Source organism: Nicotiana tabacum, chromosome 17, assembly GCF_000715075.1.
Source record: "Nicotiana tabacum cultivar K326 chromosome 17, ASM71507v2, whole genome shotgun sequence".
NCBI lineage: Eukaryota > Viridiplantae > Streptophyta > Magnoliopsida > Solanales > Solanaceae > Nicotiana > Nicotiana tabacum.
The window spans coordinates 149,146,160-149,161,925 of NC_134096.1; the positions used below are offsets into that span (position 1 = coordinate 149,146,160).

Genomic DNA, 15,766 nt, shown 5'->3' on the forward strand with positions numbered 1-15,766 from the left:
CACATCGTTTCTCGTCATCTCCTTTCCAAGAAACGAGGGGGCTATCTGTATACGGTTAAAACCGATCCTCGGTCATGAAGATCGATCGAGGATGGCATTTCAATCAAGGGGTATCTTCATGGAGACCCCGAACGAATTCCGAGATGGGGGCGTCGAGCTCGGGCGTTCGAATCGACCGATACAGGTCCCGAACATCGATGCCCAAAAGTGATCACCTAGCTCGAAACCTAGGCCGAGGATCCGATCCGATTCCGATCCGATACCGAGCTCGAGTCGGTATCGAGTTCACAGACAAAAAGCTGTTACAACCGCACCAAAGGAGAGAATCTCTGCGGGAATTAAGGAGGAGACACACCATCATGGGTCCTCCACTAGTAATATTTATTCTATCATGTTGCTATAGATAAAGTAGTGATCCTTGGCTATAAAAGAAAAGATAGTTTGTAATAGAAGGCACTTTTTGGCTGGGATTAAGAATTCATTGTGTTTATTCTTCTAAATCTCACTAAATATCTTTGTTCATCATCTTCTATTTTTACATCATAAATACATGTATTGTTATTTTCAGATCAAAAAAATTTACTTACCCTTAGAATCATACATAAATTTAACGTTATCCAATTTTTTGGGTAAACAAACTTGCCTGCTCTTGCATTGCATACTAAAAAGTAAGTATATGTAAACTTTAGATAGGCATTATTTGCTTGCTTTAATGAAAGTTTATTTGGTAGGACAGGTCTTATGGTGGGAAATGATGAGATGGTCTAGTGTTATTAACTGGAACACATATAAGACATGCACGGTTTCTAAGCCCGTCTATATCTTTGAATGATGATGAATTTGCAGATCTGTTTCAGCGTACGTAGTCCACTGCATCAAGCAGCAGAATTTGACCCAAAATTATAACCAATCTTATCTCAAAGCCGACAGAGAAAACACTTGCCACTCTCTCATGCTGCCACGTTCATGATCATGTCGACTGTGCTTAATTCACGTGACACCTGTGAAGTTCTGGTGCCATCAGCCATGCACCGGAGCTTTTCATCCCTATATCAATCCCGTTTTCGCACTTAAATTTGAAACCATTTACACTCGGTATTTTCAACAGACAGAATTGTGTAGTTCAGATTTTAATTAGTTTTGCTCTCTGTTCGTGAAGAAATGTCGCACTACGACAACCAATTTAGTGCAGGCCAGGCCTTGCAGACGGACGAATACGGCAATCCCATTCGTCAAACCGACGAATATGGGAACCCAGTCCATCACACTGGAGGTACCATGGGAGACTATGGAACCACCGGAACAGGAGGTGCCTATGGAACTCACGCTGGCGGTGGCGCCGGCCACACCACTGGCATACTTGGTGGGGAACACCGTCCCGGCCATGAGCACGGTACTCTCGGTGGCATGCTCCACCGTTCTGGAAGCTCCAGCTCCAGCTCTAGCTCTGTAAGTAATCTTTTCTAAACTTATTTTTCCAAGTATTCGATACTTTCTTTGTACTCCCGTAATGATAGTTTGTTTTTTTTGTAAAAATAAACCTCAAATGCAAAAAGAGCTTCTTATGGATGGAGTCGGCGGTGTAATTCAGCATATTATTGTTGTATGTCTCTCTTAATTATATTCAACACTTGTGCTTGTGTTTGTTTTGCAGTCGGAGGATGATGGACAAGGCGGAAGAAGGAAGAAGAAAGGGATGAAGGAGAAGATTAAGGAGAAATTGCCAGGAGGTCACAAAGACGATCAGACTCATTCAACTGCAACAACTACGACTACCGGTTATGGTATGGAAGGGGAGCATCATCATGAGAAGAAGGGAATCATGGACAAGATTAAGGAGAAGCTTCCTGGCCACCATGGACCTGGCCACCACTAGAAAAGCTGCTGCCAAACAATAAAATCCCTTTAAAGATACATGTAAAATGTTGGTCTAATACTTTTTGTATTTCAACGTTGTTTCTAGTTATTAGTCTTTTGAGTTTTGAGAGCGTGGCGTTTATTTGAATAAAGCCATGTTAGACTCTTAAGTAGTGGAAGCATAGTCTTACATGTAATAAGTACGTTGTAATGTTGCAAGCACGTTGTGTCGTGTACCTCGTTATAGTGATGTGTCGTGAATGTATTTAAATTCATAGGAACATTTTTTCTTTCTTGCCTGAGATTCTGAAGGAACCTTTAAGGGTTCGATCACATGGATGATGATTTTGATAGCAAATACTACAAAACAGGCATAGTAACGAGCTGTAACGGAACAAGGACTGCGGGAAAAAAATGGGTAATGGAACGACTATTAGTTTCCCACCTCTTATTATAATCAGTGATGCAAAAGAATTGTAAAACAGTAATGGAACGAATATTAGTTTCCTATCTCTTATTTCAATCAGTGATGCAAGAGAATTGGTACATAAACAGACGAGGAAGACGTGAGAAATGAGAAAGAACCAATACCTGAAGCAGTGTTAGGTACATTTGTTTTTTAGATGAAAATCCCCCTCCTGCTGCTGCTGAAGTTAGATTACAAGAGAGTAAAAATTGGACACGACAAAGTGCTGCTTAAGTTATTAGATTAGAAGTGTGAGTAAAAATTGGACACACCAAAGTGAGAAAGGATACTGAGGTCCAGCTGAGCGCTCTTTGTTTCATAGGTACAAGGCAATTGCTTCGATTTTGCCTGAACATGTTCTGTGACCAGATAAAAGTACATGAAGTTTCCAGCTTTTACCTGCATTGTCTACCCAGAGGAGCCTTTCCTGGTTCCCAGGAATAGCATGTTTTGTGCTAGCATATTCTCCATCGAATTTAAGCCACAGATGGGATCAGGGTTGAATCATGTCTGCACCAACATTGAGTTCCAATTTCAACATATCCCAGCAAATTTAAGCAACACAGGCATCAGAGTTGAGTCTGGTGAAACGTATCATCTGCTAGACAACCGAGTTTGCAATAAAATTGAAGTCGCACAGTTACTACAGTCACAGATCTTCTGATCCCATACACACAGTACCAAACTTCAGGATCGCCTATCTTCTGCTGCAACTCACACCCAGGGCTTTCACATACACAGGAAACGATACCACAAAAAAATAACTTAAAGTCAGAAAATGCAAGGGTGAGAGGACGAAACATCCCAGCTTCTTTGAAGCATGTAAAAATTATTACTAATATTCTAAGTCATTCCTTAGAGGAGAAACTATAAAAAGGAAATGAGTATCCCTGGGCTTTGCAAGAACACGTGGAGATCAAGCCTGTTGTCTGTTCCTGTCACCTAGGCTATCTTATGGTGTAAAAATATCAAGTTTGAGAGAAACATGGATCTTATTTTCACCATGATACTAGCCTTTCTATGTAAACTTTACTTCCGGAGATGGCTGTCTTTTTATAGAGCTAGTTCCATATTTCTATACACTCTACAAATTAGAATGTAGATGAGCTTGTTTATTCCGATCAATTGAAATCCAAAGAAGTTCACAGCCTCAGAGCAATAAGCAATTTTTATTTTAATTTGCCAGCAGTAACGCTTGAGTTCTACAAACTTTCAGAGATGTCATTTATTTCCAATAATCAATCAGGTGTCAAAGTTAACTAAACTCGGTACTGATCAACAATTTGTCAAATAAGATTCTATATGAGAGTTGTATGTCCCAGGTGAGTGCAATCTTAAACTGACACTAAATGTATATATCCAGCAGTATAGGTACCTGTCATATAGATTGGCACCTTGGATCATAGACATTTATAGAACTTAGGTTTGCCCTTGAATGAATTAATCATACCCTTCAGTTGAACAAGAATCCCAATTCCTCACTTCAGAAGCAATTCAAAACCAGTTTGAATAACTGAGGCACTTGTGACGAGTAATGGCCATCTCTGAAGAAAAAGGATCCTTCAAACTCACAGAGTGGCACTTGAGAGAAATGAGAGTTCTTGCTTCAATTACCAAAAGTTACCACAAGAGCACACACCATTGCGGAAATGGTGAAATCTCTTGTTATCCCTGATAATAATCTCCCTGCCAGTGATTTGAGATGCACCGCACATAAATGAGTGGCAATCTTCACATATTCTCAGATTTTTCATGATCCTGATGGTAGACTCATTATCAGTGATAAGCAGCCCATATGCCAAAGCCAGCTTCTCACTATGTGTGAGAAGTATTCGCTTTTTATTTTCCTCACTCAGATCATAAGGCACAGAACTTAAGTTTGGCTCATAGCCATGTGTCTTAAGCCGACCAACAAGATCCTCAAGTGCTTCCTTTATCTCTTTTGACTTTGGGTGGGTCATATCACCAGCGTAGAACTCATGAATCACCCCCACTTTGCCTTCAATCCAGCTGCGTGAAGGATCCTTTCTCAGCAGTTTTTGTTTTATTAATTTCCTTATCCCTAAAACATCTTCCCACCTTCCTGCTGAAGCATATGTATTGGCAAGCAGGACATAGTTTCCAATACTATCAGGTTCAAGCTCAAATAAACGGCTGGCAGCAACTTGTGCAATTTCAGGATTACCATGAATCCGACAAGCTCCCAGTAGGGCTCCCCAGACACCACTATTAGGCTCTATTGGCATCGCTTTGATAAGCTGAAGAGCTTCTTCTAGTTGCCCAGCCCTGCCAAGGAGATCAATCATGCAAGCATAGTGTTCTACTGATGGTTCAACACCATAATGTTTCTCCATCATATCAAACAGGTGTCGACCCCGTTCTACCAAACCTACATGAGTACAAGCCATAAGAACACCAATGAATGTCACCTTATTAGGCTTTACCTCAGTTTTCACCATTTCATCGAACAAATCCAATGCAGCACTCGCACATCCATGCATTGCGAAACCCACAATCATCGAACTATATGAGAACACATTCTTTTCCTTCATGTTCTCGAAAACCTTGTATGCCTCCTCCACATTCCCACACTTGGAGTACATATCAATCAATGCAGATCCGACCATGACATGATTGGCAGGTCCAAAACCATATCCCTCAGCCACATCATGAACCCAATTTGCATACTTAGCAGTCCCCAACTGCGCACAAGCTGAAATAACCCCAATCAATGTTACCTCATCAGTCTCCACACCTCCACACTGCATCCTATTAAAGAACTCCAATGCCTCCCTTGGTTTAGCATTCTGTGCAAAACCCGACACCATAGCCGTCCATGCAACCAAATCTTTCACAGGCAATCTCTCAAACAGCTCAGCAGCTGCCACCATATCTCCAGTTTTTGAATATGCAACGATCAACGAAGTCCACGAAATCACGTCCCTCTCGGACATTTCATCGAACACCTTTCGACCACAATCCAACCAACCACATTTCACATACATATCAATCAAAATATTATGAACAAACAAATCTTTACAGAACCCACCAAGCTTTATGCCCTGACAATGAATCTGCTTACCTAGATTCAACCCAAGTTCATCGCTACAACCCTTGAGCAAAGCCGTCAAAGTAAAAGAAACGGGGGATATACTTTCCATTCTCATACCATTATACAAACGCACTGCCTCGCTCAATGGTCCTTGAATTGAATAACCCCGAATTAAAGCGGTCCATAGAAAAGGGTTACGGTATTCCACTTGATGAAATACAAGACGGGGATATGGGTCCATTTGGACATTGATTTTTGTGAGCATACGGAGTAGCTTCGCGAGAACATAGCAGCATTGGTCAAGACCTCTGCGAATAACGTGAGCATGGACTTGTTTGATCTGAATTAGGCTGCTACAGTTGTCGAGAAGTGAAACCAGATGGGATTCTAAGAGCTTTGTCTCTTGAAGACGGGAAAATGGGACAAAGGGCTGCGAAGCTTCTGGGTTTCCGAGCTCGTAACTTATGGATCTTGGGATAGGGTTCCTGGGTGCGATCAGCTTCCGAGCTAGTGAAACCATTACATGCAAAGCTAAGGTCTACAGTTGAGACAGAAAGAAACCAGAAGGACGATGGAAAGCTAACTCCTATTATCCTATACATGAGTGTGCCAACTTAGGATGGCAATTGACTGTAAATGATTTATATTGTAAAATTAAAAAAATAATTTTTAAATCAAAATAGTTTAATGAATCTGATTTTTAACGGTTGTGAAAGTTGCAGGAGTGATGTTACACTTTTGAACTTCTCAAATAAAAAAGCATCATATAACCTCGGATAGAGATTACTAGGCATCTAGGCTCTAGCTTTGTGAGTTGTAAAAGTGAATTAGTTAAACTTGTGTGCAACTTAACTCAGATGAAGGAAGGACAAGAGTCAATATCTCTAAATTTAGATAGAAATTGGACATCAATTCATTAGTTTTCTTGCAATGAAACTTCCGCATTTAGAAACTAATCAGAACTCAGAAGTACTCAAGTCAAAATAGTTTAAACTACTTGAAAAATGTTGAAAAATTCGTAGTCGAGCCTTTGTTCAAACCAAATCAATGGTGACGGGTTTTTAAATTTATAAATCAAACCAAACCAACAAAGTCGGGTTTTTCAATCTCGGTTTTTCTCGTGTTTATTCGGGTTTTCAGATTTTTTTCCGGTAAAGACTTCATAGCATAAAATATGTAACTTGTGCTCCAAATATTTCTTAAGTCCTACTAAAATACAACTATATAATGTGTTTTCCAAGAAACTAACACAATAATATGAGATAAGTCATAGCATTATACTAAAATATTCAATAACAAATATAAAATAATAAAATTATATAAAACAAATATTGTTAATTAATAAGCCATAATGAAAATTAACATAATCTAAAAATACTATATAGGTCATGCTAAAATAAGTATAGCTAATAAGTACTAATATTAATTACGTAACTAATCACTAAAGAAAAAGATAAACTAAGTTATGCATTTTCATTATAAACTAATATAAAACTAAAATAATTATCCAACACTATCGTCATTCCTAGTATTGAATTGAATTTATTTTGTTAGCATTAGTATTGATTTGAACTTGTTTGAGTTACTACATTTATTGGCTATAAAATTTATTTACCATTCAAAAATGTTAAGTCTAAACTTGAAATAATACGTTAAAAGATAAAACTGTGAAAAAGTTTAAGAAATATTTATAAATTACATTACAACAAATATTTATATGTATAAAAAAAATTAAAAATTATATAAATGTACTATCGGGTTAGTTTGGTTTCGGTTTGACTTTTTTTTAGTTAAAACCAAACCAAACCAATTATGGTCGAGTTTTATTTTCCAATACCAAACCAAACATCGGATTTTTTTTCCGGTTTGACTCGGATTATCAGTTTGGTGCGGTTTATCGGTTTTCTTTGTACACCCCTGTATGTCGGTATACTAAAGCCTTTTGTTTCACTTTTGCAACATTTTAACCTAGCACTCAATTCTTCAAGGATCTGGTGATACGAGGGAGCTAATCCCGGTATAATTCAGATAGATGGTGGACTATCTGACTATGAGATGTTCAAGCAGCTTCAATCTGTGTAGCTACCATTGCTTCTTCGATGCATAACATGTTTTTACCCCACCTCTACTATAACAGGACTGGTTACCTAATATATGTGTGTGTGTATTAGTCAGACAGGAGATAACTTAGCTTTCTTGACCCAAAAAGGAAACCCCACTCTCTACTTACAGGAAATACAGGTCCAGAAACACAATGATGCAAAGGCCTTTACCCAGACGTCAATTTAATCATACTATTTCCTCCCAGACTATATACTATCCTGCTAAGAAACCAAAAAGAAGATGTAAAATTATGGTGAATGATTAGCAGCATTAGTCCTTCTGACACCACATTGACAACATCAAGGATGAGAAAGTCGTTTTTTTTACACTCACAAAATATATAAGCAAGAGACGGCTAAACTGTTTCTCTATGGTATTTCATTTCCTGTTGTTGACCACCTACTCACAGCTTATAAATTTCCACGTTTCATCTACAAATGCAGCTCCAACTGAGAATAGAGGCTTTATGCTAGCCAACAGTAATAAAATCTCATGTCCTTTGATGTTCCTTTGCTTTTTGCAACACGTCCTTTAAAACTGCTGCAATTCTTTCTTCCATGTGACGCTCCAGAAATACCTCTTTCACCCTCTCATACCCTTTTTTACCCATTGTAAGCCTCCTCTCAACGTGAGTGGCTAATTTAACAATGTTTTTTGCAAGGGGCATTATCCCTTCTTTCCCCACAGGATGTAGCAGACCAGTCGTTCCATCTATTACAATTTCTTGGGTGCCACCAGCTGCAGTGCCCTGAAATGAAAGGCAAGAAGATGAGAGTGTAAGTTCTTCCAATCTAACAAAATATTTTAGATTATGCAAAGAAAATGTTGCATGTAAAAGAATAACTATGCAACAAGGCACAAGCCAAGATGGAGGAAGAAAATGGCAATTACCAACACAGGCAGCTGAAATGCCATGGCCTCAATAGTAATCCGACCAAAGCATTCACCCCGTGCCTACATGGTTAAAAGAGAAGGGATGAAAAATATGAAGTTAGCTATTACCGTAGTAGTAAAATTATCTTACTTAAGAGGACAAAAAGAAAAAAGAAAAAGAAAAAAAAGTGACCTAGCATCCACCCCATGCCTACAAACCTGAGAATTCTGAACAAGAACGTCAATTGCAGCAAGATATGGGGCTACTGTCAGTGTCTTATTGACAAAATGAACATACTTTTCAATCTTCTTTGATATAACGAAGTTCCTAAGCTCTGTCTCAAATTTGCTATGACTAGTCATGTCACTCCCTACAACAACAGCATGAATTGATGGCAATTGTAACTTCCGTTCTTGAATAAGCTGCAAGCTCTCATAGAACGCCCGTAAAAATATGTCCTGACCCTTCCCACGAGTAACACCTGCAATATTGCAAACCCAGGTCATACTGTAGTTAGAAAAGGACCGTTAGTGAGAAAGCTACCAATATTTCGAATCCAAGTCGTGCAGTAGTTAAAGAAAAGTCTGTACAGCATGATGAGGAATACAAGTGAATCATAGTGATTAGATAAATTCAGAAAATATATCAAGAGCAATCCACCTAAGCAGGTATTCAAGAAAGCAGCTTTTATCAGGATCGAAGCATGATAAATTGCAATGCATAATAGTATTAAAGGAAAAGGCTTACTATTTATGATGGCAAATAGTATATCTTCATTTCGAACTCCAAGAGATTCACGAACATGCTCCCTCAAAATTCTTTTTGCCACACTATCTTCAGCAATTTCCATTAGCTCATTGCTGTTGCCAAGATGAACAACATGGGTTTTCGGCATTTTGATCCTACAGAATATTAATAACAATTTAGAGAGATTATACAACGCATACAACCAAGAACGGAAAAATGAAGGATAAGCAACGTATACAAGGTAGATTTGGACATAAATGAGAAGTTCAGTCTTTCTGGAGTTCACCCAAAGTTTGAGCCTTCAGACCCAAGTATTAGAAAGAAGATTTCCATTAGATCCCCTTACCAACGGAGAAATAAATTCAACTAAATTTTTATGATCAGGTAAAGAAAATAAATAGCTAAATTTTATGCCTGGAAATAGATTGAGATGCACTTTGAGTTTAAAATTACTTCATCAAGCATCCACCACAATTAGGATCAGGGTACTTTCAGTATAAGTAACATTAGAATTACTGTTAGCATTTTCTGGTAATCCGACTAAGTACTCTTCTATGTAACAAAATGCAAACCAGATAGTTTTCCTGGAGTGCTGTTTTTTCACTTCTTGAGTCCAACAGAATCTCATTAGAATAGATATTGATAAAGACACCAATGACAGAGATAAGAAACCAGATGGTAAAGGGTTAACTAAAATGAAGCAATCTGAAGTTACCAACGGAATCATAAATTTCCAGCAAAGATAAGAAAGCTCTTGCATCTTGTGATCTAAACTTCCGCAGTAGAAAGATTACTTTTATCAGCTAGATTTGTATGAAGTACAAGCTAACCTATCTTTGTGTGTGTGTGTGTGTGTGTGTGTGGGGGGGGGGGGGATTAAGAGAGAAAGAGAACGGTTACAGCCTGTTCATTTACCCCTTTTATATGGGTGCTAGGAATACAGTTTTTCCGAAACTAAAATGCTGCACGTTGGGCAGTACATGAAGGCCATTTTAAAACTTCATATATGACATACTTCAATGAGATTTTCATCTCCTTCTTTGATAATACAGCTAGTAAACTCTGAATAACTACAGCAGCTCCCAATAGGGAGATAAATTTTTTATGCCCGATTTTCTCTCATTTTTAAGGAGAAGTAGATCTTTCTGGAAGAATGTTCACAGGCACTTAAACTTTTATCCCTCATAAGTCTTATGTTTTTCAATTTATGTATTAACATTCCTTTTCCTCCCTCTATCATTTCTTATGGAGTTATGGTGACTGTATAAGTCAACAGGAAAGAAAATCAAAAATAGATATATGCCAGTAGGAAATGATGGCAGCTTGAGAGAGTAAACTACCATTCTAAGACTAGAAGACTTCATTTACTCAATTTAAACAGTCAAAAAAAACAAGATTTCATCTACTCAATTTATTGTGTAAATTCACATTAATGTGTAAGCAAAACATTCTGGTATCACAACGATGATGCTCAAGACGTGATTTGAACCTAAAGATGCATGACCTCAAAAGGCCACTGGAAGTAGATCCGTCACCAACTATATCAAAATTGTGAACTTATAAACGTACCTTAGCCGTTCCTGTGTTCTATTCTTCCAGTATTCAGCTGTTACATGTGAATCAATCATTGCACCAGCAACGTACGGGAGGTGCTTCACATAATCTAGACTGAAGTAATGACCTCGCATTTCATGGATCCACCATAAAACTTTGGGAAGGACACGAGGAACATGTTCCTTGAGAACAGCATCCAACCATTTCCCAGCAACGGCAGTGTTTAAAACAACCAAGTCAGCTTTTAAAGCAGTATCTATTGCCTCCTGACCCTTAGCAGAGACAACCTGAAAGCAGACGTGCCTCCCATAAGCACAATCATTTCAATCTTTCCTACTAAACTATAAGTTTCAATAAGGCAGAAGAATGAATTTCTAGATCTCAGTGACTAGACATGCACATCACTGCAAATATGCCAGCCATTAATTGCTTAAGGCTGCTGGAACAAAATAAGCTAATGGCAGACTACCCTGCAGAGAATGACCCCTACCGTTTATAAGGAGTGATATCACTTATCAAAACATAAATGTGTGTGTTATGAAACAAATAAGGATAATATTTAGAAAAGAAAAAGTGAATCTCACAGAGAATTGCCTCTATCATTATCATATTTCAGTTTTCATGGAGGGTAAGATGCTAAAAGAGCTAAAAGCCAAGAGAAATTACAGAAAAACATGGAATTTCACCTCAAATGGATAAGAGGGTAGAACACATAGGGCAAAATCTCCACTAATAGTAATGACAGTTATCTCTGCTGATAGTACTGTTATACACTTGTTGGATACTGGTTAAACAAAAAAATTAGAAGCGATTAAAACACTCTATGTTTTATCTACCTCAATGAACTTGTCCCTCCACACCAAGTTGATTTTCCCTTTTTCTCTATAAAAGCTCAAATAAGAAAAAGGATAATTTTGGTGGGAAGCAGCAGGTACCCGGTGGAATAATCGAGAAGAGTGCAAGCTAGCTCGGATACCACCATTATAAAAAAGAAAAGAAAAGAAAAGAATAGTTTTTTACATATATTGTACTTCACACGCGAGGCTCGTCTTTACAGTCTCACAATTTTCCATACACGTTTATCTGTATTCTATCCCATTAACTTTCAATTCTCTTCTTAATATCCATGAAAAGTTAAATATGGACATTTATTTAGGACTAAGAAAGTAATGAAAAAAACAAAATATATGAACTAGAATACCAAAAGGACAAAAACAAGTACTAAAACTGAAATTACTATTACCTTTCTCAAAAAAAAAAGGAACTGAAACTGAAATTAAAACGAGGAAAGATGAAATTGTGAAAATATGGAAAGGTATGAAATCTCAAGCTGGAAAGGAATACTGCTAAGTACAACCTGAACTCCTCGGTGTAACATTTTGTGTTCCAAACTGTATACGACGTTATTTGTTTCAGATGGTCTTTGATTTGTGATCCAACAGACTTCAGCTCCAACACTTCTCAGCAAAAATGCCAGCTCCATCAGCAACAAGGGTCCACCTATATGGAAAGAAGCAATCATAGTGATTAGAAGTAGTATTTGTTTCCATGATATGACCCTTTCCTTTTTTTCCTTCTTTTTTCATAAATCAAAATATTCATTGATACTCAACCACGATGATGTAATAATTACAAAGGAGGTAGTAAACAGGTAAAGCCCGAAGGTTGTTCACGTCCTTTTTTTTTTTGATAAGGAGGTTGTTCACGTCCTTGTAGGGGGGATGCCAACCATCTCTCCTTTCTATGAACACAATTACAAAGGAGGTACAATACAAGTATTCTTTAAGCATCCAAAAATACCAAGTTCCAAAAATATTGTTGTTTCTTACAACATAAATACAAATATACAAAAGATACAAAATAGAGAGAAATTAACTCCTAATCAATGATTTTCGGCCTCTTCGAAAGTTCTTTTCTTTCTTTTCTCTCTTAATTATCAAAATATGCAAAAGGGCCCATTTATTTGCCAGCACTGAACTCAGTTCTCAAGTGCAAGGAAAACCAAACTAATAGGTTTCTTTTTTCCGATAAAAAATAAAACATTCTAGAATATATGGAACGGATTTAAATGATGCATCAAACCAACGGCTTCACTGGTAACATGTTTTTTACTGGATCTCATTTCCATCATCAAGAAGATGCGGAGTAAATTACTGAAATAATAAAGTTGTAATAGAAGTGGTTCAATGTTTGGCCGAAATTTGAAATCAAGTTATACAAAGTAAAAATAAAAATAATTAAAACATAGAATAACTGGGAAGCAACAAACTTAAGTCGACAAACTGTTGCTAGCACCAAGAAAGCACATTATCAACAGAGCATGAGCGAGCACATTTTGGAACATGAATTAAATGTTCATCAGCCAGAAAAGATAACAAAGATTACATCCATTTTCAACATTTTAAAACATTTTAGCAATCAGGTCAAGGAACAGCTGAAGAGGTTCTAGCCAAAGCTCAAATCTAGCAGTTAAGAACTCTGGTTATTTTACTCGTCAAAATAATGAAATATTGCCAGCTCCAGAACAGTGTTATCAAAGGCGCGCAAAGCGCTTAAGCCCTGAAGCGAGGCTCAAAACATGTTGAGCGCTTCGCCTCGCTTAGTGAGTGCTTCAGTGTTGTCATCAAGGCTCTAAGGCATACTTTTCCTTGCCAATGAGCGTAATCTAAAGAAGCGACACTAAACAATTGATATTTCACTTTGTCGTAAATTTTCTTCAGTTTCTTTGTCTATATATTTGGTAATCATGCTTATAGATATTAGTCTTGAATTAAACATACATATTTGTAGTTTTTCTCCATTTGCACCTTTCTTCATTAAAGCCCACGCTTTATTTGCGCTTTGCGCTTAAAGCCCCAACAGACCTTAGAGCTTTTTTGCGCTTTTCGCTTTTGATAACACTGCTCCAGAAGAATGAAAAACCGGCTAACTAAAGAATCCAAAATGACAGATCAACTCTCTTAATTGCTCAAAAATATAAGTACAAGATAACTCCAAATATCCCGCTATAGAACAAATTTCTTTTATCAAACTTCAACGAATTTTAAACCGTCTTTCATAACTCAGTCACAACTATCTTGTGCTATAAAGATAAATAATACCAACAAAAGGGTGTAGATCAAAAGAATGAAAAGCGACAAAACAAGATAGGAGGATCCAGTGATTTCTCAATCTATTCTTATGCAACACGTGTTTCTCATTTGATTTTGTTCCATATACATTTCAGTTAATACACTGTTCTAAAACATTTCAGTTCATTTAAACTTCTACCAAAGTGGTACAGAAAGAGGATACATACACGCAGCATTAATTAGGGATGCCACGAACATCCATTCCACCATTTTAATGTTCTCAATTTAACTCATCTCTGATTCTACGCCTCTTATTTAGTCTTGTGATTTCGTGATTACTTCCTTTTACACCTTAAATAGCCAACTTCCATTACAACACCAATTCTGAATGAATGAATTAGCTAATAAATTGCAGATCCAACCCATTAATACGCATATAAAAATAATTGACTTCACATCTCACTATACACAACAAAAAAAAGGAGCGCGCACACACACACACAACAACAACAACAACAACAACAGGATCAACAGTAACACAAGTGATTCACTAATGCAGCTAAACAACACTCTTCAGTCCAGCTAGACTAGCAACATTTCACTCTAGAATGCTCCATAAGCAACATTGACGAACCGAACTAAACATAATAGATGATATATAGTAATTAAAAGCGAAATTCAGGGAAACCAAAAGAAAAAATAAAAGGTACCAGAAAGGGAAAGTTCGTGGGAGACAAGAAGCACAAGCCTAGACTTCATAAAACTGAGTGGGCTCTGAGTAACAGCAACTCCAATTGGCTTAGCTGACTCGGGTGAAGAGTTATATCGCTTCGCAGAAGCCACATCTACGCGGCAATCACAGGAGGACTCAAGGCTAGCTCTCACGATAAAAGCAATGGCAGTGGTAACTGAAAGCATCACAAGGAGCGCTACTACAGTCAGCCAGCGCTTGCGGAACAGAGCCATAGCTACGGAAGAATGCTTCGCCATGTCCAAAGCTAGGGTTTGTGAAGGTAAGAAGTTGGATCTGTGTCACCTTTCTCTGCATTTTAGGGTTGGGGTTTTTGATCTGGACTGGTAATTGGCGTACATTTGGCTTTTAAATTGACACTTGGAAAAGAGAAAAGAGTTTGTTCTTTAAAGGTTGGAATCTCTGGCTGTGTGAAGAAGATCTACTGCGCTGGGTTAATAACTGCCGCGAAGAGTGATTGGGAGCTTTTTAGATTTGACTACGATTCAGCATTAATGAGGAGACAATGTTGTTAATCGCAAATTGGCAATGACGATGCTGTCTTTCGAGAAAAATTGTCAATACTTTTGTACTCTACTAGTTTATTGCATTCCTCAGTAATCCCCTTGCTTCAATTTGCTTCAGTTTTTCAAGCCATTCTTGGTAATGTGGTTATTGTCTCGAAATATTGCCTATGATATTAAATTACAATTTCAGCCCTCGAAATTGTCTGGAAATATTGATTATAAATTACAATTTCAGCCCTCGAGATTGCCTGGAAATGTTGCCTATGATGACAAATGTTGCTTATTCTGTGTGTGTGTGACCATGCATGTCACATTCTAAGTTTGTGTGTAAAAAATGGGACGTAAACATCCCCGTCAAATCAGGTGAGATTAGGGGAAATTTGCTAAGCCAATAACACAAGGACGAAATATCCGCGATCGGACGTAGGTCACGACGGAGATCTCGATACGTATCAAGGATAGGCCGATTAATTAGCCAATCATGAGATTTCTTACTTCATTTGGAACTGTATCAAGAGTAGGACTCCCCTACTATATAAAGGGGGTCTGATCATTTGTAAAACAGATCACATTTACGCAACATAAAGCAATATACTATTATTTCTAGCTTTCATTACCTTGTTACTTTATTCACATATCAGCTTAAATATCTCTTAGTTCAAGGGTGATCGAACTCGAGGGTCAAGACTATTCGATTCGTGTGGTTTGCATTTATTTCTTTTATCGTCAATCTCAATATTAATATATTCTCTTAATTTGTGCCAACTTACATCACTTATCCTTAA

The 15,766-nt window shown here is 37.6% G+C and overlaps 3 protein-coding genes and 1 pseudogene across 3 annotated transcripts; 1 reads left to right on the forward strand and 3 right to left on the reverse strand.

Moving 5' to 3' along the window:
- Positions 1–1,073: 1,073 nt before the first annotated feature.
- Positions 1,074–2,138, forward strand: LOC107763252 (dehydrin DHN1). Its single transcript, XM_016581725.2, has 2 exons — positions 1,074–1,449; positions 1,655–2,138. Exons 1-2 carry the CDS (start codon positions 1,162–1,164, stop codon positions 1,874–1,876), a joined length of 510 nt encoding a protein of 169 aa, XP_016437211.1. The 5' UTR covers positions 1,074–1,161; the 3' UTR covers positions 1,877–2,138.
- Positions 2,139–2,345: 207 nt separating this feature from the next.
- Positions 2,346–6,153, reverse strand: LOC107763251 (pentatricopeptide repeat-containing protein At5g44230-like). Its single transcript, XM_016581724.2, has 2 exons — positions 3,699–6,153; positions 2,346–3,049 (listed from the first exon to the last, which is right to left on the reverse strand). Exon 1 carries the CDS (start codon positions 5,893–5,895, stop codon positions 3,934–3,936), a length of 1,962 nt encoding a protein of 653 aa, XP_016437210.1. The 5' UTR covers positions 5,896–6,153; the 3' UTR covers positions 2,346–3,049; positions 3,699–3,933.
- Positions 6,154–7,700: 1,547 nt separating this feature from the next.
- Positions 7,701–15,214, reverse strand: LOC107763253 (uncharacterized). Its single transcript, XM_016581726.2, has 7 exons — positions 14,435–15,214; positions 12,011–12,153; positions 10,669–10,940; positions 9,100–9,254; positions 8,571–8,833; positions 8,370–8,432; positions 7,701–8,226 (listed from the first exon to the last, which is right to left on the reverse strand). Exons 1-7 carry the CDS (start codon positions 14,712–14,714, stop codon positions 7,969–7,971), a joined length of 1,434 nt encoding a protein of 477 aa, XP_016437212.1. The 5' UTR covers positions 14,715–15,214; the 3' UTR covers positions 7,701–7,968.
- Positions 12,297–12,404, reverse strand: LOC142172291 (U6atac minor spliceosomal RNA; annotated as a pseudogene).
- Positions 15,215–15,766: the final 552 nt, after the last annotated feature.

Bases quoted from the DNA above. Each gene is read 5' to 3' on its own strand.
- LOC107763252 (XM_016581725.2), top strand. From the start codon at position 1,162: ATGTCGCACTACGACAACCAATTTAGTGCAGGCCAGGCCTTGCAGACG. The intron at 1,450-1,654 runs GTAAGTAATCTT...TTTGTTTTGCAG, and splicing joins CCAGCTCCAGCTCTAGCTCT to TCGGAGGATGATGGACAAGG.
- LOC107763251 (XM_016581724.2), bottom strand. From the start codon at position 5,895: ATGGTTTCACTAGCTCGGAAGCTGATCGCACCCAGGAACCCTATCCCA.
- LOC107763253 (XM_016581726.2), bottom strand. From the start codon at position 14,714: ATGGCGAAGCATTCTTCCGTAGCTATGGCTCTGTTCCGCAAGCGCTGG. The intron at 8,834-9,099 runs GTAAGCCTTTTC...GCAATATTGCAG, and splicing joins ACTATTTGCCATCATAAATA to GTGTTACTCGTGGGAAGGGT. The intron at 8,433-8,570 runs GTTTGTAGGCAT...TTAACCATGTAG, and splicing joins TTCTTGTTCAGAATTCTCAG to GCACGGGGTGAATGCTTTGG.